General features: G+C 42.4%; 1 protein-coding gene across 2 annotated transcripts in view; it reads right to left on the minus strand.

The window, feature by feature from the left end:
- ryr3 (ryanodine receptor 3) overlaps nt 1–22,410 on the minus strand; it is a 70,626-nt gene that overhangs the window by 25,034 nt on the left and 23,182 nt on the right. For both annotated transcript variants that reach the window (XM_026998958.2, XM_026998959.2), the window contains exons 17-43: nt 18,964–19,082; nt 18,129–18,262; nt 17,655–17,896; nt 17,016–17,208; nt 16,251–16,467; nt 15,971–16,075; nt 14,629–14,732; nt 14,186–14,269; nt 13,920–14,079; nt 13,630–13,774; nt 13,310–13,515; nt 12,945–13,119; nt 12,490–12,698; nt 12,151–12,378; nt 11,829–11,989; nt 11,459–11,618; nt 10,874–10,960; nt 10,529–10,755; nt 9,447–10,269; nt 9,010–9,210; nt 8,174–8,276; nt 7,916–8,050; nt 6,370–6,643; nt 6,150–6,264; nt 4,881–5,013; nt 839–942; nt 37–172 (exon numbers count right to left, since the gene is read on the minus strand). In XM_026998958.2, the coding sequence (XP_026854759.2) occupies nt 37–172; nt 839–942; nt 4,881–5,013; nt 6,150–6,264; nt 6,370–6,643; nt 7,916–8,050; nt 8,174–8,276; nt 9,010–9,210; nt 9,447–10,269; nt 10,529–10,755; nt 10,874–10,960; nt 11,459–11,618; nt 11,829–11,989; nt 12,151–12,378; nt 12,490–12,698; nt 12,945–13,119; nt 13,310–13,515; nt 13,630–13,774; nt 13,920–14,079; nt 14,186–14,269; nt 14,629–14,732; nt 15,971–16,075; nt 16,251–16,467; nt 17,016–17,208; nt 17,655–17,896; nt 18,129–18,262; nt 18,964–19,082 (4,980 nt within the window). The remainder of the gene's footprint in view (nt 1–36; nt 173–838; nt 943–4,880; nt 5,014–6,149; nt 6,265–6,369; nt 6,644–7,915; nt 8,051–8,173; nt 8,277–9,009; nt 9,211–9,446; nt 10,270–10,528; nt 10,756–10,873; nt 10,961–11,458; nt 11,619–11,828; nt 11,990–12,150; nt 12,379–12,489; nt 12,699–12,944; nt 13,120–13,309; nt 13,516–13,629; nt 13,775–13,919; nt 14,080–14,185; nt 14,270–14,628; nt 14,733–15,970; nt 16,076–16,250; nt 16,468–17,015; nt 17,209–17,654; nt 17,897–18,128; nt 18,263–18,963; nt 19,083–22,410) is intronic.

Consider the following 22,410-nt stretch of genomic DNA (forward strand, 5'->3'; position numbering starts at 1 on the left):
GCTAAGCTGGACTGTGAAGGGGGGACGGGGACACACCATTGACAAAGACAGCAAATCGGAGGAAGGACAGATAGCGCTCTCCTTCGATGGGGTTCCATCCGATGTCAGGGTATCCTTTGACTATCAGCATCGGGCAGCTCTGCAGTCCACAACCAGCCAAGTATGTCACTACCTGGACAGGCAAACAGTCATAAAATGTAAACTGCTCATATCCTATATTTTTCTTTTATTTTATGTTTTCCTTGATGTCCACTTATAATGTTTGTGTGGGTTCATGTTCCAAAAACAGCCATAATATTTTTTACACAACCATATTCCAACCTCTCATTAGTCCTTAGAATTAAACAGGATCCTTCTGTTATTGCTCCCTTAAGACGGATATAAGGCAAATGTTCTCTGTTCTGATTTGTTGCTCTGTATTGTGCCTCATTAAAAAAGCACGCAGAGCTGAAACATGTCTGAGAATCACAATGTAAGTAGGTGTAGATATGTAAATGACTTTGTTCTCTTGACAGCATAGAAACAGTGATTTCAAAACAGGCTGCTTTTGCAGATTTGAATCCACTGCACTCTCTGTACTAGGGAAGTAAACAGTGTGTTTTGAAAATTATTTCAGTAAAGCAAGGGAAATTCAGTTTCCCATGATAGAGGCCCTTTAAATTAACACACACATTTTGATATCTTTAATTGTGGGAACAGCAACACCAATGTCATTAGGTTATTTGGGAATTCTACATGCTCTTCACCAGGTTTTAAATCATTAAGGTAAATAGTTTGTCTAGGTCTTTAAAATGGTGTTATATACTATTTGATGCATTTATATGATGCTGTACATTACCTTTTCCAGGTCTGGCTCCTCTAAAGCCAGGGCCAGACTATTGTTGTCCATCACTGACGAAGCAGCCACGTCCAGTGGAGTCGAGCCCCTCATGGCCGGACAAGCTTTGAAAAGGACAAACCAGTTTGGCTTACACTTTCTGCGCTGCTTTAAGGTTCATTCACCAGTAGAGGGCAGTCTTTTCCTCATATTCTAAAAACAACATTGACCAAGCGGTGACTACTTCCATAAGTGTGAGCCTGCACACGTGTCGGCCCTGTCCCATTACTCACATTTACACCCTCGCACCTCTCTTTTGCATGTGCCCACTTAGGTGTGCAAGGCCAGCACCTCTTATGAGCATCAGACCACACTTTCGTGAAGGAAATTACCCATGATCCACTGATCCCATGATATTCCTCACACAAACCAACCAAATACAGATTAAAATATGAAGAAAAAGAAACTTTAAGAGTAAGTGGAATATTTTTTTTTCTTTATCAATATTAACATGGTTTTAAGGATCATGTATATGAAAATACTGAAGTTAAAACACTGTTTAACTTGCCGTAGTGATATTAACATATATAAGCCAGGTAGAAGCCATGGATGACTGCTGAGGTGTGCATGCTATTGAGGACCCGTGACTCAGCCTTCAGAGCAGGCGACAAAGAGGCTCTTAGAAAAGCGAGAGCCAAAATGTCACGGGCGATCAGGGAGGCAAAGCGTGCACATGCACAGAAGATCCATAGACGCTTCAAAGACACCGGTGACATACAGCGCATGTGTGAGAGCATTCAGGCAGTTACAAACTACAGGAAAACATCACCTTCCTGTAATAGTGATGCCTCCCTCCCAGACGCTCTAAATGACTTCTAAGCACAGTTTGAAGCACAGAACAATGTTGCAGCAGAAAGGTTCATCCCTCCGCAAAATGACCAGGTGCTGTGCCTGACTGTGGCTGAGGTGAGGCGAACTCTGCGTGGACTTAACCCACGGAAAGCTGCTGGACCAGACAACATTCCAGGTTGTGTGCTCAGAGAATGTGCTGACCAGCTTGCAGATGTCCTGACAGATGTCTTTAATATCTCTCTGAGTTGCACCGTTGTCCCAATATGCTTCAAGACTACCACCATCGTCCCTGTGCCAAAGACATCCACGGTCTCAATAACTACCGTCCCGTCACACTCACATGCATTATCATGAAGTGCTTCGAGAGACTCGTCATGATACACGTCAAGACCCAGCTTCCCCCTTCTCTGGACCCCCTGCAGTTCACGTACCGCTCTAATTACTCTATGGATGATGCCATCTCTATCACACTTCATCTGCCACTCACACATCTGGATAAAAAGGGCACCTACATAAGAATGCTGTTCATAGACTTTAGTTCAGCATTCAACACCATCGTTCCTCAGCACCTAATTGGAAAGTTGAGCTTACTGGGCTTGAACACCTCCCTCTGCAACTGGATCCTGGATTTCTTGACTGGTAGACCTCAATCAGTCTGGATCAGGAGCAGCACTTCCAACACGACCACACTGAGTACTGGTGCTCCCAAGGGCAGCGTACTCAGCCCTCTACTGTTCACATTGCTGACTCATGACTGTGCAACAATGCACATTTTGATTTACATCTTCAAGCTTACTGATGACACGACTGTGGTGGGTCTCATCAGTGAGGACGACGAGTCAGCATACAGAGAGGAGGTGCAAGAACTGGTGTGCTGGTGCAAGGTTAACAACCTGCATCTGAATGTTGACAAAACAAAAGAGATGTTGACTTCAGGAGAGCATGGAGAGATCACTCCCCACTTACCATCAACGGCTCCTCAGTGGAGACCGTCAAGAACACCAAGTTCCTTGGTGTTCACTTAGCAGAGAACTTCACCTGGACCCTGAACACCAGTTCCATTACCAAGAAAGCCCAGCAACATCTCTACTTCCTTTGGAAGCTGAGAAAAACCCATCACCCATCCTCACTATCTTCTATAGAGGTACTATAGAGAGTATCCTGAGCAGCTGCATCACTACCTGGTTTGGGAACTGCACCGTCTTTGATCACAAGACCCTTCAGAGAATAGCGTGAACAGCTGAGAAGATCAAGAGATCTCTTTTCCCTCTATCACATCTACTCTATCAGACATCTACACAATATGTTGCATCCGCAAAGCCACCAGCATTGTGGAATACCCCACATACCCCTCAAATAAACTGTTCACCTTTTTGCCATCTGGAAAAAGGTACCGCAGCATTCGGTCCCTCACTTCTATACTGTGCAACAGCTTCTTCCCAGAAGCCATCAGACTTCTGAAATGTGGCTAATTCTGATTCCAAACAAATGGACACTTCTATACACACACATACACATATGCTTATACACATTCATGCGCGTACACACACACACACACACACACACGTATACACAATCACATACACACACATACACACACACTTACATACATACATACATACAAACACACACACACACACACACACACACACACACACACACACACACACACACAAACACACATACATATCCATCCATATACACACACACATTTTTAGTATCGGAAAAATTGTTGAAGTCAAACTTCACACACACATAATACACACTCCTTTTGCACTTCTGCACATTCTTCCTCCTTGCTGCTAGAATACTGTACTAAATCAGTACTGTATTCTGAACTGTTTCTGGCTGCTACCGGTGACTGCTATGTTCAGTATAGCATGTCACTGACATTCAAGCAAACTTGTCATGCTTGCATGACAGGAACTGACATGATCATGATCATTTTTTGGGGGTAATATTTTTAAAGTTACAAGCACTATATATTATATCAACCAGATGCAATATGTACTTGATAAAGGGACAGGACAATCTTCGGAACCAGTCATCTAGAGATTATTATATTTCCATATAACAAGCTGTTTCCTTATGATGTTCTTCTCATGTCTGGTTATGTATGTAAATGTATGGCATATTAATGTATATAGCAAACAACTTGCTATCTGGTGTTTTTGCTTTTTAAGCATGGAGAATGAGCCTGTTTTCATGTAATATGCATGTAATATTAAGGCTAAACTTAAAAGCCTAGAAGATGTACAGACAGCACATCAGAACAATCACAGTCAAATGGGTCAAGTGTATCCGTGTCGTTATAGGAAGAGCCAAAAAGCACAACAAAAACATGCAGCAAGCATGGTGGCAAAATACAATGCATCGCAGCTCAGCCGCCATGACGTATACAGGTGAAGGGATGTGAGGGGATGTATTTCTCAACCCTCTGACACCTCCAACGGTTCCACCCCTTTTACTCGCCCTTCAACAATGTCATTAAAGTGTATGCTTCAGGAGGACTTTAGTGCTTAGGGCGTGAATCGAGACAAGGCCTTACTATGTATAGGAACTCAGAAGATATTTGATGAATTTGGAATGAAGACTACATCTTTTGTCAAACATCCTCTTGTGACATTAAAATCATGGATGAAATATGACAATGAAAATAAATGAAGGAAAAATCCTTTTGATGCATTCATTCTGCAATCCAGCATCACATTACCAGTAATACTGATATTTCTTCATCAACTAATATTTATGTAGGAGCTGTTTCTAGTATTGAATGCATGTCATGCACTAGCTGTGTAGATGCAGAGCTTCAACGCTGTTTCAGAGCTTATGGTAATGATTTGGGTGTCTGCCAGACTGCTAGCAGGTAACTGGATGGGTGATAAGGTTTAATAAAGGGTACAGTTCACTCTTAGCTGAGCATTAAAATGCTAAGATGTGGAGACTGGTGGTGGGGTGAGACTCCCACAGAGTCAGGCAGTCACAGCTGCCCAATCCATTCCTCATAGTCACAAGAGCACCTTGTGACTCAATCAGTTCGACCTGAACCGCATTCCTAAAAAACCCAGACACTATGTGACTCTCTTTCTCTCTCTCTCTCTCTCTCTCTGTCTGTCTCTCTTGCTCTCTCTCTGTCTGCATTTGTGTGTTTTGTGTGTGTTCGTGTGTGTCTTGTGTCTGTGTGTGTGTGTGTGTGTGTTTGTGTGTTTACCCAGTCCCACGCTGCTGTTCTCTAATAGATAGCTCAGGTGCTCAAACATGGCTTTCTGATTCTCACGGCTGATACGGCAGAAGTAACACAGGAAACGGCAGCAACTGGCGACCATTTTAGGGAATGCAACCTCCTGCAGACAGAAAAACATGTTCATTTAACCTATGCATCAGCAGGCAGATGTGCCTTTACCTCTCCATCAGCCTGACACATAGCACATATTAGCGCTCTCCATTGTTACAGAATGATATGACAACCCTGCTCCCCTTAAAGAAAACCTTTAGATCTTTTTCTACATTTGTGCCTCAGACACACAAATGTGAAAAGAAGAAGAAAGATCAAACTGAAATGAAAGGGCACAGACTCAACCATAAGTGCAGGCAATACATGTTGTAATTCCAGAGAAATGTGAGTATCATGTGTCTGGAATCCATGTTCCCTATGCAGGAGCCCCCTTAATGAGGCTGCCAGGAGAAACAAGAAACGACACACCAGGGTCCGCCCCCCCAGAAAGCAACTACATGTTTGTCAGTGCCAGTAAATCATAGACCTATCACCCAGTGCACCCCAAAATGGACTGGCCAAAGAGTCCACCTCCTCCGCCTCCCCTTTAAACCCCTTCTGTCATTAAGAGTATTAAGTTGTTAGGCTTGGATAAGGTTCATAACTTTATTGCAGACAGACTTTCCTGACAGCCTGGCCTTATGATATAGGGACGCCTCATGATGAGTGGCCCACATAGTTCATTAAGATATATGCCTTACAAGAAATAAGGACCTCTATTCTTGTCATTAGTGAAGATGAATGCCCACTCTGGTAGGGCGATATGGAGATAGCCCTATTAACAAACCAGGCTTTGAAACGCTTCTTATAAAAACTGTAATAAGAGCAGGCAAATGCAGCAGTCCAAAATGTAATAATGTACTTTTATTTGATCACAAGAGGCCTGAACCTGTGCGCTTGGTGTGTTAAATATTCAGTATTCGGGTGAGGAGATAATAGGGATAATATTCTGCCAGCTGCAGCATCTTTAAGCCCAGGCAGGCCTGCTCGTCCTGGCGGGCTGACGGCAGCAGAGCTTTTCCAATAACGCTCAAACAATCTCCAGCGCATGCAGCGTCATGCTCTCTGATTATGAAAAAAGCATCTCTGAATGTCACCGCCAACCCTGAGGTAGTGTTGGTGCTTTTATGGAAACACCTGACAGACATTTCAAGCACTTCTGAAGCTTACAAAGTCCCTGGCCTCCTGATGCAGAAGTGAATGTACCTTAGACTTGTCACCCCCGAGTACGTTCACCATGACCTGCATGACGGTCTCATGCATGCCCAGAACACGCATCAGATTTGGATGCTGATAGAACACTTTGTTGTTCATGATGTCCCTGCCAGATGAAAGGTGGAAGAACAACACAGAGCACGTCCAAGTCAGTCGGTAGCAAGCAGAGCGCTTCGACCCCCCCCAATGCCCCAGTGTATCCTGTGCCTACCCCAGTCCATCGATCATGAGCTGTCCCTCCTCCTCACCCATGCGCACGCTGAGCAATGAGCGAATCTGGCCCAGTGAGGCCAGCAGGTGGATGGCATCCTGCACGGACCTGGCACTGATGGTGTAGCTCTTGCGCATGGCGCGCAGGAGCTCGCCGATGCCATCATACTGCCGGCGCAGCAGGCTGAACATGCTGCGCACCAGCTCCGGATCCTGGATGCTACACTCCTGCGCCCAGCTCACCATCGTCTGGGAGATCAGCTCCTTCAGGTTGGCTAAGGAGACAGCGCGGAGGGGACAGTGAAACTTTGCTATGCCCCATGAACTGGTCTTTGTGAGCAAAGAGGCACAGACATTGTGCTCTGATGCTTTTGGTCATGTTTATGACACATGTCTGTTTCTGTCACTGTAGGGATTTTATGGTCCAATTTTACAATGAAATGCATCTTAGTTGATTACCCAACCCATTAGTCAGTGTAAAATTATGCCATTACAAGCATGAGCATGATAATGTAGGATTTTAATGTCAGATGAATTAGTTATTCCACCAATGTCAGACCATTAGAATTCAGAGATTAATCATTTTAAAGCCAGCCTCTCTGGCATGCTTCTCGTAGAATTAAATCATAGACAGTGAATGAACTGAATATTACACAGTTTCTGTTGCACATCAATTTATATTCTAGTCTAAAATCAAATTCTAATTTAAATTGTGTTCCCTATTCTGAAATGAGCTCCCAAGCATAATGTGGCCTTTGTGCACCATACACAACATTAGATTAGCTTGTTCATTTTGTTTTGTTCCAAGCAGACCACAGGCAAACCAGACTGGCACTGCAGTGGACATGTACCACAGGAGGTGCCGATTCAGCAGGGAAGCACGTCTTTCGCTTTCCTCTGCTAAAACATTAAAATCTGCCTAATCGGCTGTTTACACACCAAAAATACCCAGCTCTGAGCAAAAGACTGCAGGGCAGGTGTGCAGTGTTCTCAAGCCTCTTATAATAGAACTGAAAACTAAAAATATTTAAGCTCTTAGAGCAGGTTTAATTTTGTGATCTATTAGAGCAAACACACTTGTTGTTGTTGGTTTTTTTTTGGGGGGGGGGGGTTGTATCTCAGACTGTAGTATTAAATACAGCTGTGGTTCAGCATGGATCAGAAGAGCTAAACAGACTCAGGTGTTCTTACTTGCACTTAGCAAAAATTACTAAGTTTTAAAATGCACCTCTGGGTACATTGTCAGATTACTGAATGTATCAGATGATGTATTTTGCAGACATTGGTTTTGTACAAGTTCTCTATTAAGAGAAATTATGGGCCATAATTTGTTTAATACATTTCCATACAAAGTTTTTCAGACTAGACAAACAGCAAAAGATTTTGCCACATTTTGCTAAATCCAAATCATCATTTCATAAATTCTGATTACTCATAATTGGCCATTAAAAACATTACAACCAAACATATATTACATGTAGATGCAGATAAAAGACAATGTAGTGAAGATTCTGTTTTTATCACTTTACTGTGGGATGTGGTCTTACTTGGAGCTGCCTGCTCTTGCTCTGATGGTTGTTCCTCAGTTTTCTGTGGACGCCCTTTGATTTTGTATAAGAGGGTGAGCAGACGACCCTTGATAGATGTATCCTGCTCCTCCTCTTCCTCCTCCATGGGAATTCCTGAATAAACACACAACTTTAGATCTGCAGCTCTCTCCATGCTGACTCTGGTGAACTCACAGGCATTAGATAACAGAACAGAATGCGTGCATGTGCATGTGTGTGACTGAGCGTGACAGTTACCACAGTGCAGTCTCAGGTCATCGTGGAAGGTGTGAAGCTCTTCTTGGATCTCCTCAGGGCAGGGGCAGTCATCCCCAGCACTGAAGTTCAGCAGCATGTTAATCTGGCAGGTAAACAGGATGCGTGAGCTCAAGAGCAGGTCAGTGATTGAGCATCTCCTATCAGGAAAAGACTGCCATCGTGGGGCTAGTGGGTGGGTAGTAAATGTGAACATTAATAATAATAATCAAAATGAATAAAGGCTTTTGGCATCAGGTTTTGTTTTTGTTCTTAATGTGAGTACAAAAACTCTGACCTTTGCTACCATTTTTTCAAACAGAAGTCTGCTGCATCTGTGCAGCAAGAGACCTCTCTGTTGCCCTGGATACGGAATGAGTGAAGGTTATTTCCGACACCAGCATAAATGTTATGTGGCTAAAATAAAAGGGATTTTGTCAGAGATTGTTTGTGACGACTCTAGCGGCTGTGAGAGGGAAAGATCCTGGTAAGGTAATGAATCTGAAAGGGTAATTAAAAGCATTTTTAATTCCCAGAAGAAGCCTTCTGGGAACAGTCAATTCTTGACACACTTTGCAAGCTGGGCTAAGCACAAATTACATAGAGAAATGGCTAGATTCATGCTAGTACCATGCCTCTCCCTATCTCTGACTCTGAAGTCAAATTAAAGTTGATTTATGTCTAGAGTAATTATTAATATTAACTATCTTCTGCCAAGCCATTTAAATTTCAAATACTCATTCAGAGCTTTTGTGAAATGTCTGATGAGAGACAAAGAGAAGCTGAGATAGTAAAACAAAGACTCCCCTAGGATATTTGGTACCAGTGAATATCTCTACCTGCTCTTGGGGAGGAGAACGGAATTCCTTAGTCTTCTTTGCTGTGACAGCGGCAGACATGTTGAGGGCTTGCATGAGTTCATTGTAGCGGAATTTCTGGTTGTACTGCAGTTTGGCCACAAAGCCATCAGAGAAGGCAACAATGGCCTCGATGCGCTGTTTCAGCTCACAGTCGCAGAAATAGTGCAGTAGTTCACACATCTGCACAACATGCAAACATCTGACAGTGAAATGACACAACTAATACAATAATTTTTCCAGAGTACTCCATTTGGGCATAAATAAAACTTAATACCAGAACTCTGTGACGTGACCAACACAGAGCATGCTGTAACATCTATAGGCTCTAGGCAGGTTCTCAGCTCAGATTCTCTAGATGACTGATTCATTTCATTGTATTCCTGGGTTCTTTTGGTTAAAGAAAGGTTGACACTTACCTGACGTTTGACAGACTCCGGCAGGCTCTTCTGCAGAAGTCCCTTGGGTGGCTGCTTTGGCTCCTTGGTCTCTTCCTCCCCTGCCTCTACAGCCTTCTCCTCATTACAGCTTGCCTCCTCTTTCTCCTTCTCCACCACCTCCTGCACCGCTGCCGGCTGCACCTCTTCCTCCTTGCCATCCCCAAACACGTTGGGCTCGATGAGGAGCAGGATGAGACGGACCTCTTCACTGCTCAACGCTCCCATGATCAGCAGCGTGTCGATCAGTTTGAGGATGGGAACAAACTGGTACTCCACGCTGCCCCCTACGGGGTCACGGATGTGGGTGCCGCCGCCCTGCACTGCCTCCGTGAGCATGCTGATGGCCTTCTCCTTGAGGATGCCCAGTGGGATCTCAGGGCTGTAGCGGAACTCCCGTTTGGTTCTGATGAAGCACTGTGGAGCGAAGTTGAGATGGGGCACGAGTGACGTGCTCAGACCCACACCCGGGAGTGAGTGACGCTTGTTGTCATCACAGAAGAGCCGGATGCCACAAGTCTCGTCTGTGATGGGGATGATGAACTCGTCCTTCATCATGAGGCGTGCCTCCTTGGCTGTCTCCAGGTGGATGCTGATAAGCATGTTATAGAAGCCCTCCCGCAGCTGCCCAGACAGGTACTGGTTGTCAATGGTGTAGAGGAGCTGTGATTGGTCAAGGTGGCTGCAGAGGGCATGGGCCACACGAGTGTTTCCCAGAGCACACAAGGCACAGTAGAGCTTGAGGGTATGGTAGTGGAATTGCCGCAGGCCTTCGTTCTCTGATAGCTCCATGATGTCTATGCACCTAGGGACCAATAGGGAAGTCTGCATTTAACAAAGAACTCTAGAAACTAAAGCTACTCAGCAGGCAGTGAAAGTGAGGTTCATTTTACAGATGACAATCACATTTTCACTAACCACTAACCCATTCCATTGACCCATTGTGTATAAGTATAAAAGTAAGCACGTTTCCACATTTAACAATGTTATAGTTTTATTACTGTGTGTCTTTATTCATGTGTGTCTTGATGAGTAAGCGTTTATGTAAGTGAGAAGTCACATGCCTGTTTTCTTCAGGAATGTGTACTGCCATCATCTGCAGCGGCTCCAAACACTGCACCACCCAGCCATGCCTCTCACTGACACGGGCAGCCTCCACTGACAGGAAGGAGTTGGGCATCCTGCTCCACAGAACAGCTGCAATGGTCTGCACATCCAGACGTGGTGGGCACTGGGGCTCTGGGTTTCTTTGCAAACTCTTGAAGATGGCTGAAGACAGGGGCATGGCGTCCTGGGGGCAGGGGGCAGGAGAGCAGAGATTCATTATTCCTAATGAAATATTGATGTACCCAGTGTGCCTCAAGTCAATTTGGGACAGGTGGGAGAAATACAAGAAAGGAAAGACCCACCTGGATCTTTGGAAATTCAAACTGAAACAGGTTGGGGCTTGTGGGCAGAACAAATACGGCAGGGAACAGTTTTGTGTTGGACTCAACCTAACAGATGACACCATCAGAGAGAAGAAGAAAAGAGTAGAAGAAGACGTTTTCAAAAGGCATCATTTGACAAGGCAATATTCTGAACATTAGTGGGGATAAATGCATTAGAGGTCTTTTCTGCAGTTGTAGTGTCACTCTGAATCTGGCTCTGGCTCAGCATCAGAAACCGGAGCCTCAAGCAAACAAAAGATCAGAGTCAGCAAAGAGCTTTATTAATGTTAAATTGGCTGACCCATTATCTGTAATGAAAAAAAGTTTTACTTGCAAGCTAGCATTAAACAACCTAATACTTAAAGTTTACAAGCTTTTAGTGGGTGAGCTAAATTTCTAGAATGAAATGGGTGCCCTTGTGTGGGAAGATCTGAAAATATCTTTTCAAATACCAAACTTTTTTCTGGATATTTGTGGTTTGTTTTAGATTTGCTCCCCTTGTTGCAGCAGCAAGGCTAGCTTGTTATTATTATATGGATAGTTCAGATTTGGGAGACAGGGCACCTGATATACAGTGGGCAGCTCCTTGCCATTGGCAGTGAATGAGACTAGGCCAGACACCAGGTCAATGTGGCAACCGATTTCCAGATCAATATTATTGCGTCCAGAAGAGCCACTGGTTATGTCTCCAACACACACCATGTAGCAATTACTCCTCCTCACACTGGACACACAGACAGGGCAGGGGGAAAAGAGCAGGGGGTAAAACATGACACTTCCCCGAGTCTGGCACTCAAAAAACCCTTAAGTTGCCATCTTTCTCCTTTCAGGAGAGGAATTTGCTAAACGTTATTGCCATCACTGCTACTTTGGCTCAGCCTGAGATAAGTCTTTAAGGACCCTTATCTTTAAAAAATACAAATGAAGAGCTGACCTCTCATGCACGCGACCCCGCTCATCCCCCAGAGTGACGGTCACTGTGCGGACTTTGCTGAGATTGAAGTTCTTGCTGTAGTAGTGGTAGTCTGGGGTGACCCAGCCCACCCACACTGAGGCAGGGTCCTGGCCTGCAAACACTCTCACTGAATGGAAATACTGAAACACATACAAGACCATGAGCCCTAATCAACATCAAGGTACATGTTGATGCCAATTGAAGGAGTAGAGATAAGTCTTAAAAACCCAACAGGGAGCAACTTCTATAGGACCTTAACAGCAATTTTGTAGCCAGTCAAACAATGTGAGATGAACTGTACCTTTGTAATGCTCCCATAATCTATCTTTCCACTGTCATCTTTCTTGGATTTTTGGTCATCAGCGATCACCTCATTGATGTTTGTGATTTTCCTGGGACCTGGATAAAACTCTACAGGCATGCTCAGGCGGCAGTAGATCATGTCGCTGTTGCTCGCCTGCGTCCCAAAGGTCTTATGGGTGACCTTCAGACACGGTGGGGTGTCCACTGTGCCATCGATCCTTGTCACCTACACAAGAACGAGAGCAGAGACATGCAGAAAGCACCCTGCATGAATTTCAATCTTCAACACAACGGAAAGAAACATGTTAAAATGCGTTCCTGCTGTGACTAAGCACACCTCAATGTGCTCGTGGTCCTCTGGCACATTGACAAACGTGGGAAGGCGTTTGCTGAACCACATGGTGACCTCTCTGTTCATGTTGACAGCAAAAGGCTCAAAGCCCTCCTGCAGGCCACACATGGTGTAGTACTTAAAGGTGCTGGCGTCTTTGCCCAAGTTCATGCGGCCAATCTGGGAAAGTCCCAGGCTGCAGACAGGGATGAATCCTGGAGGAGGCACAGGTCTGTGAGATCTGGCATGCATTAAAAAAAAACTCCTTGAAAAACTATTTGCACAGACCACTGACAAGCCTCTCTTATGAGCTTATGAGCTTCATGCTTTCAATCAAATAATAAGTTACAGTACAAAGCAACTGCTTCTTGAGTTTTGTCAGATTAGTTATATGCAATAGCTTTTATTCTTAGTAGTATTTATAAAACAGGACACTGATTGTAGTTTCCGTATAAGCTCACCATCTTCAGTCTCAAAGTCCGTGAAGCAGAGCTCTGAGCCTTTATTGGTGATGAGGATCTCCCCATTGAGAGTGAAGATCATGGATTTGTCCTCCATGTTAATCATGCACCCCACCACATCGCCTTTGTTCCAAGTCCGCCCAAAAAAGTGACTGCCCATGTGTACGCGGCGGCCCTGCAAGACAGGTTTCACAACAAAGAAGCATTACACCCATTTAAACTATGTCATTTAACAGTGCTGCTCTTTTTCACAGCCTATGAGAATGGAGGAATCTGAAACAAGGTTATGCTAGAGCATGTTGAAGAACTCTTGGCTCATGTCTATTAAGAGACCTAGAAAAAACTTGTGGATATGGGACACTTACTCTGTAACCATCAAATACGTAAGCCTGATCATCCATGCCTAGCTCCACGTTAGGTCTGCAGCCAGGCCGGGCCCAGCCCACACACATTTCCCCTCCCGTCACAGCCTCAAACTCAAAATACCACTTCCCTGACTGCACTGCGTAGGTCTTCTCCACACGGAAGAAGCGAATGTTTTCAACACTCTGCTTCTCCACCACATGGGCAGCTGTGGAAGAGGTAGTGATAGCGTAAGACTAGAAAAAATGTAATGACAGATATAAGATGATATACATGAGCTAACATGAATTCCATAGAGCATTTAGTTAGAGTCCATCCCCACCCTCTTGGTCAGGAGGGTCTATATTGTATCCATAGCCGACCAGTGTTCGGATGGCCTCCCGAAGACTGTCTCGGTTGGACTTCTTTGTGCGTTCATCTAACAAAGCATATGGCACCAGCCGAGGATTGCGCCTGCTTTTCAAATCCTTCAGGGAAAAAAGGCCAAAAAAGCAGAGTTCAGATAATGTCCAACAGAGCTCAGTGGCCTGAACTTCGAGAAGCTTTCTCAGGCCTTATCTTTTTCACTGGGACTATTTAGTAAATCTGAAGACAAGATAAATATAAATGTACCTGCTGAATACCATAGGTCCATCCTTGCTTGATGCGATCTTTGGCCCAAACGTTGTGAGCATTTTCAGCCAGTTTATCAACCAGAACCTCCTGACCAGATGTCAGTTTCACATCAGAAAGGTCTAGTGGCGAAGGTTTATAACCATTTGACATCACATAGCTATAATGCAAAAATGTCAAGATTAGTCTTCACACACATATTCTTATATATTTCTTGATGTGTTATAATGTTTTTCGAAACATTTGTGGGGTGTGTGGGGACTTACTCCTTGGGAAGTTTCAGTTTCTTCAGATCATCCTCAGCATTAACATTGACTTGTACAACATGGCATCCCAAAGATAGTAAGGTCCTGTATTACCCAAAGATGTGCTCAGAGATTTGCTTACCAGAAAGTCATAAATAACAAAGTTTGTCAGAGATATTCTAAAAATTACACAGAGTGCAGCATTTATATGTCTTAGCTGATTTACATTTCAGAAGTACAATTTAAAGACAAAAGTCTTATTTGCCATTAAAGCAGCTGTAATGCTAATTCAACGGACTCTGTGCTAAATTAATACAACAGTTAAAATTAGCTCACAGCCTTCATCTTGCCCAATCAATTCTTCCTGAGCTCCACTGAAGATACTGTATAATTATCACTGTAATCCCAGACCAAACTGTGGCCTTTAGTTCAATGTGCTCAGTAATCGTGTAGCCTGCCCTTACTTTATGGTCTCTGTTGACATCTGCAGGTTATAATTCTTTTCAGTTTCAGGCAGCTTGGAGAAGTCAACCAGGCAAGGGTGCTGTCTTTTGTTGTCATCTCGTACCTTTGAAGAAAAATGCACTTTAAAGTACACTTTTGTAGTAGTTTTAAAATATCATGTGGTGAACAATTGTATACTAACATAATGGAAAAACATGGTCAAAAACATGGATTTGGGAAGGGTCCTATCATTTGGAAAACAACTATCATTAAACTTCAGCAAGTTCTTCTAAGGAACTGTAAAAGATCTTATTGCATCAGCTAACACTGAAACATTTTCTTGTCCTCTAAATAATATGCATCTATACATTTGTGGAGCACTTCTCGATGCACTGTATTGTGAATGGTCAAAGCAAAAAAAATCAAATAAGAGAATTAAATGTTATTTAGTCCTCCTACTCAAAAGAAAATTAATATCCAAATAGAATATAACATTCTATTTGGATTCCTGCAACAAAATGGAATGCAAAGGCATTTGGTAGTGAAAAATTAAGGTAGCTCATTGAAAGTCATTATACTTGCCAAGCTTCTGCCATTTTTCATGATAGTATCCCATGTCCAGTTCAGGATAATGTCACTTTGAACAAATGAGGTCTTATTAAAAAGAAATTGATCTGTGAGCATCTGGGCCTCCAAAATATTGTTCCTAATAAATTATATGGTCTGTGGCCTCTGGAGAAATGTATGTGCTCACCCATAATAAATTTCTCCCACCTGGCTCTTGAATGCTGAGCTGCTCGTTAAGTTTGTCTCAGCAGTTGCTATGCTCCCAAGCTCAGCTGCAGTGTGTTTCAGTTATACTTAAAGCTAATCTCTCATGTGAGTAAACAAGTGTGCCTGTGTGTGTGTGTGTGTGTGTGTGTGTGTGTGTGTGTGTGTGTGTGTGTGTGTGTGTATGCTCACAGCATTTTCAGAGATAAAGCAACTGCATAGCACAATGGATGCAGATTACATCAATCTTTCTGGCCTAAGTTTTAAAATGAGATATATGTGCTTACCTGACGGGTGGCTATTTGCTTAGTGCTTAGTGATAGTCAAGCAAAATTTGTAACTTGTAGGCTACCATTTTTAGAGTAGGCTACCATTTTTAGAGTGACATTTTCAATTATCCTCCAATGGCTTTTTCTGGATGATCAGTTCTCATTGCAGAAGATAATAGTGTTCAGTTAATCCAATACAGATATAAAAAAGACCATTAAAAAAAAAGACCATTAATTACATGGTTTCACTACCTACATCACATTGTGACTTTAAATGGGGATCTCTGTTTCTAATATTCAGCCAGTTTGTTGTTTTTCTTACCTTGCCATAGATCCAGCCAAGCTCAATTTTGTTCATACCCCAGAGTTCATGGATGTTCTCAGCCAGCTTGTCACGCACATTGTCAAGATGTGGAGGCAGGACAATCTGTCAAATGCAAAATTGATTCTAGTTTTCAGGTTTGTTCTCAACATTACCTACAAACTGCTAAGTTACATATTCTCATTAAGAGCAGGAAAGAAAGGAAAAAGTGAGAAAGTTTAGAAGGCAGGTAGACAGAATTACAGTGCACAACACGGGTGCTCTGTCCTTAGTGTCTCACCTGGCTGGTATTGACAGGTATGGGGATGAAGGACGCCTGAGAAAGAAACTGGGTGGTCCCCAGCAGGTCCCTCACACCCTCAGCATCTCTCTTATACTCCTTCACAGGCTCCACACGCATCTTCTCTTTTGGGAGCAGGGCCTCATAACAGGGTGCATAGCCTGCTGGCGGCAGGAACTTAAAGTCTCCGTGGCGACCCCCCAACAGAAAGCGAACCCTACAGGAAGCAGAAGTAGATCGTGATTTTTTTTTTCTTCTCATTAGTTTAATTTAATCTACTACACTGCAATGAACGGGGAAATGAACATTTTCAAAAAATGTCTTAGTTACGTTGAATGAAATTCAGTAAGAAGTCACCATTCGTGATAAAAAAAAAACTCTTATAGGTTTTAGGCGTAAGAAAATATTCAGCAGTCTTTACTAACAAAGAAAATTGCCAAATCTCAGAGTTCAACTCAAACTAAAAGTTGAACTAAAAGTAGTGAAAACTGCACCTCTGAGAATTTCTGCACTTTAAAATTTCCTGTCCTCATGAGTAATTATGAATAATTAAACCTAGTCCCTGTCCTACTTATTTAAATTTCTTAAGTAGAAATATTCAAGGGCAAAGAAAAAAACCCCACAGTGGACAATCCTTTCTCCCTGGGTCACTCATGATTTCCATAATTTCTTCCAGCATCACATAAACTGTCTCTTACTGGCTATTCATCTAAAAATGTAATTATGCCAGGCATGCGAGCAGTGTGTGGCCGCAGTGCAACTCACTTGACCCCTGCCGAGAAGCTGACCACGGGGAAGAAGAAGCCGTCCGTGTTGAAGTCCTCGAACATGCCCTGGACAGGCTGCCCATTGATGCGAAAGGACATGCTGGGGGCACCGAGGTCCAGGCAGCAGCTCACCACATCATCCGGGTTCAGCAGGTGCTGGTTAATAGAGGCCACAGCTCGTGGGATTCGCCCTAGGGAATTCCAGACACGCACGGAATGACTATGTGGCTGACTGGACTATAACGCCCTGAACCGCAATGTGCTATGTGCCTGTAGTTAGAGTTTAGCTTTGAGAATGCACATAAAGAAAGAGATGGTAACAATGTGATAATCATCAGATTATCAAGGCTATGTAGTATATATCTATAAACATATAGGTTTGTATTAAATAGGTTTAGGAATAGTTTGGTGAAAAATCAGATTTTCACCAATTTGTACTGGAGCTACAAGGCTAAACAAGCAAACAAACTACTAAGTATTCTGCAAACTGCATGCTAAAACCATTGCTCACTTCACTCTAACGGCATTACATAATCTCTAATTACTGTACTATGTCTATATTAGGAACATAATTACCTTTATATTAAACGTGACATGGTTCAGAAGAAAAGCATGCTCTTCAGAGCCCTATGAGTACCTGACCAGAGATGCAGCCCATCGAAGCCATAGGAGTAGAGATCATCGCCCACTCCATTGCCTCCCCAGCCCTCACCACCTCCAGGGTAGGGGGCATAGCCTTTGGTGGTGGCCCAGCCTACACGGAGGTGCGTGGCCTCTCCAGTCATGAAGTGGTCCACTTGGTCAATCATCAGCTCAAAGTACCACTTCTTATACTGAGCCGAACCCTCACTCATGCCCAGGTAGATGTTTGGTCTCATGCTGCCAAGAGATGCAGTACTGAGGTTACCAAACAAATTGAACAGATAAAGATTAAGGTTGTTGCATGAAAATGCACTGCATATAGGGCTTCTAACTTCTAAATTGCAGCTCCTGCCCCTGGTTATAAATCTCCAGTAATAAAGCATGAAAAATCTCTTATACAACATGAGTACTCTCATACTTTTAAGATTTAAAGTATTAGTAAAGGAAAGATGTGAAAGTAATGTATTACCTCTGCACATCATTGACTAATCTTGTTTGGAGAAGCAGATCCCTCCTAGGAAGCAGGTGATCACAGATGAAGTTCTGATTGGCTCTGACTGCCACTCCATTGCAGACGCAGAGAGAACAGAGGATATCCAGAATCTACAGGGTTGCCATGGCAGGAAAACAGGTTTTAATCACAGTCCTTTAAAGCCTTATAGCCACATATAGCCAAAACACTACTGAACAAAAAGTACAGTACAGCCTATGAACTACATGACAGAGTTGAAGCTATACATTCCAGCCCAGTCATGTGAAATTATCACAGATAAGCATGATGCATATCTCCAGTAATGACTTCATGAGTATGTTTGATCCAGACTTTATAGGGTAGAGGAATTCTGTGAGTACCCCGGATCAGCAAAAACATGGTTTTGTTGTCATGGCCCTCAGGACATCCACCCCTTAACAATAAGAATATTAACTACTGGTTTGCACAGCTTCTTTGAATTCCTGTTAATTAAACTAAATCAGTTTTCTCCTTAGAATCTAAAATGTTATAATAGATTATCTCTGATAGAAGTTATTCCTTTAGTGCTAGTAGAGCCCTTGTGGTTTTAGGCAGCCTTGTATTTCAGAAAATGAAACAAGAAGCTTTTACTGATGCAGATCTCTGGAAAGTGCTACAATTTACCCACTTTACAGGCACCTCTGCAATTTCACTTCATCATCAACATTCAGCATGCCTATCCACTGTGTCTCCATGGGGGGTTAGGTGAGGGGCTGGATCTTCACAGGGATTACGTGAGGGATTACATGAGGGATTACGCTGTCTTGCGGTGGGGATATGGGCTGTGGCTGACCTTGTGGTTACGGCCATGCTTGTAGAGCAGGGAGATGATGGACTTGATGTGGTCCTTCTGGATGATATTCAGAGCCTCGGGACTCTCGGTTAGGATGCAGTGCAGTGCCTCGAGGATGCCTGTGAAGAGAACAAACAGTCACTGCTTTTCTAATTTCACATTAGGGGCTCTATTTTCGTGGACATGCAGAATTAAGACATAAGACCATGACGCAGGCACGTGTGGGCGTGGCAGAATTGTAGTTTGCTATTTTCATTACAAGTGCAGAGGCACTAATCCAGCACAGAGTGGTGAAATTACAAAAAGAAGTCAGGTTAGACTCTATATGTGATCAGCAGGTTGGGTGTGCTGCTGCAATATCCAATCAGATTAACTCCTCTCTTTCCCTTTAAAATCTGAGCTGCAATATCCAATTAGATTAACTCCTCTCTTTCCCTTTAAAATCTGAGCTGCAATATCCAATCAGATTAACTCCTCTCTTTCCCTTTAAAATCTGAGCATGATCTTTAGTCATGACAGCGAGTATGTAGGAATGCAGCAGCAAAATAATTCCTAGTTGAGGAAACAAACCTACTATAATAAAACTAATAATCTTTTCCTTTCAATAATTAACAATACTTATGAACAAAAATTACAATAATTATTAACAACAATAATGAAATAATAATTATTACCAATACATAAATAATCGTAATAATACCTGTTAATATTAATATCATTATTATTGTTATTGTTATTATTGCTGTGATGAGAATAAAATGATTATTTAATTGTGATGAGTAAATTATTTAAATTATATATTTTTTCTGTGCACAATGACACACCAGATTCAAATATAATAGTCACAATAGAATTGTGTCTCCTTATGAAAAAAAAAAAATCAGTTGTATTTAGTTTGTAAATCAATTGTATTTAGTTGGTAATTAAAAATATTTTAGTGGGGTGATGTTCATGGTCAAAGTTCCATTTTGAGAAATTAGACATTTATGTGCCTGCTTGAAGTGAGGAAAATGCCTTGTTGCACTTTGCGATAGGAGCAGGTCTGAGGAGATGGCAGCATGAGTGCTGATTCAAACCAAAATGGCTTCATATCTACTACTGAACAGGCACATTTTAAATGCCACAGCCCCTGTTGCAGCACTCTACCCACATTGCTGCAGGTGCATTTATTTCTGTCCACCAAATTAAGAAATGGCAATAAATGCATGTGCACCCTACAAAAGTTGTTAAATGCATAAGGTGGCTTTAACATCCTACTGCAGCTATGAGATTACAGCCCTTGAACTTTAAAGCAATGCATCCCCATTCAGCCCCATGGGATGCTGTTACATATGCACTAACAGGCAACAGAAAAGAAATATCCCACGATCCCCAGCGATCTTCAGGTTCAAGCACATTTCTGTACATGTTCGCATTTTGGTAGTTGGCATGATAGCACCTCAAAATGCAAGTTGATCTGTCTGTGATTTGTTTGGGTGAAAATCACTAGATTTTCTCTGTTTACTAAGAGCAATTCAGCAGTTCAATTATTCATATTTGAACAAGACTGAGGCCTATAGTGTTCCCCAAACACTGATCCAAACCAAACTTACCATGCATCCAAAACATGTACAGCAGATTCAGAAAGTATAGTTTTTTAAAGCTTTTAAGATATATAAAAAATCAAAACAATGTATCAAATATCAGACCTTTTATTAAATACTTTGTAGAAGCATCTCTACATGTTTTGCACACCTGGATATAGGTAGATAGCCCATTCTTCATGGCAGATCCTCGCAAGCTCAGATTGGATGGCAAACATTTGTGAAGTATTATTTTCACGTCTCTCCACAGACTAATGGGGTTTAAGTCTGGGTTTTGGCTGGGGCACTCAAGAACATTTAGAGATTTGTCCCAAAGGCCCAATATTGTTTTAGTTGTATGCTTTGAGTCATTGTTATTTGAAAGGTGAAATATTGACCCAGTCTTGAGTTTGTTTGCAGTCTGGAGGAGGTATTTGCAAGCATGTTCTTGTATTTGGCTGCATACATCCATTCCTCAACGGCTACCAGTTCCCCTGTCCCTGGCACTGATAAGTACCACCACAGCATGATGCTGCCACCACCATATTTTACCATAGATGTCAACAGGGTGTATTAACGGGGTGATGTGCAGTGCCTGGTTTTTGCCAGACATAGTTCTTATTATTCTACACAAAGAGTTCAGTTTTTGTCTCACTGGACCAAAGGATCTTTTTCCATATGTTCTATGTGTTGCCATGTTTAGTCCTTTGATTGCTGTTTAACAATTTGCAAATGAGCTTCTCTCTTACCATGCATAAAGGCTTGATTTATGGAGTGATACAGAGATGGTTGTTTATCTAATAAGTTCTCCCATCTTTGCACAGGACCTTTGGAGCTCTTTTAGAGTGATCATTGGATTCTTTCTTACCTCACTGACCAAGACCTTTCTTGGCCAGATGCCCAATATGGCCAAAAGGCCAACTCTGACAAGGTTCAAGATTGTGCCAAGCTTTTTCCATTTCAAAATAATTGAGGCCACTATGGTCCTGGAAACAATCAAAGCCTTATATATTATTTTATATCTTTGCCTTGATCTATGCCTTGCCACAATTCGATCATGGAGAGTTCTTTGGATTTCATGGCTTCTTCGGACAATGCAGTATAAACTGTGGGCCGACTTAGATGCATACCTTTTCAAGCTATATTCAATTAATTCAAATTGCAACTTGCAGACTACCACTCAGTTCTAGACACATCTCAAGGATAATTAAACAAACAAGATGCACCTGACCACAACCTGGAGTGCCACAGTAATGGGTCTGAATAGTTTTGTGAAAAAGATATTCCAGTTTTTGATTTTTAGTTTTAGTTTTAGTTAATTCATCATTATGACTGTTTAGTGCAGATTGATAGGTAAAAATGGTAATTATATTAATTTAAAATCAAATCCACAATACAATTAAGAGTGCAAAAAGAGGTCTGAATACTTTCCAAATCCACAGTAACTCTGTATATACCATTCCAGTTTGATGACATTCTGACAACCTATGGCGAGAGTTTTATCTAGTTGATTACAAAAATTAAATTAAATTAAACTGATTTGTATAGTGCTTCTCACAACAAGTGTTGTCACAAAGCAGTTTCACAGAAATCATATATACAGAGAACATGGGTCCAGGCCACTAATGAGCACACAAAGGTGACAGTGGCAACAAAAATCTCCCACCAATGGGTGGGCCATAGCATAATTCATCAGAGGCTAAGGATTAAGACAATAAAAGAATTCTGATTCTCTGAATTAAGTTTCAAAAGTTATTGGCCAAAACCTTTAGCACTGTGCACTGTGCACTGTGCACTGTGCGTAGCGCCCCCTTCAGGCTCATGGGGCTCATCTCACTTGCTTGAGTAGCAGTATAGATTACTACCTATTAAATGCACTTTTTGT

The sequence above is a fragment of the Electrophorus electricus genome, chromosome 3 (assembly GCF_013358815.1).
Source record: "Electrophorus electricus isolate fEleEle1 chromosome 3, fEleEle1.pri, whole genome shotgun sequence".
In the NCBI taxonomy this organism is placed as follows: Eukaryota; Metazoa; Chordata; class Actinopteri; order Gymnotiformes; family Gymnotidae; genus Electrophorus; species Electrophorus electricus.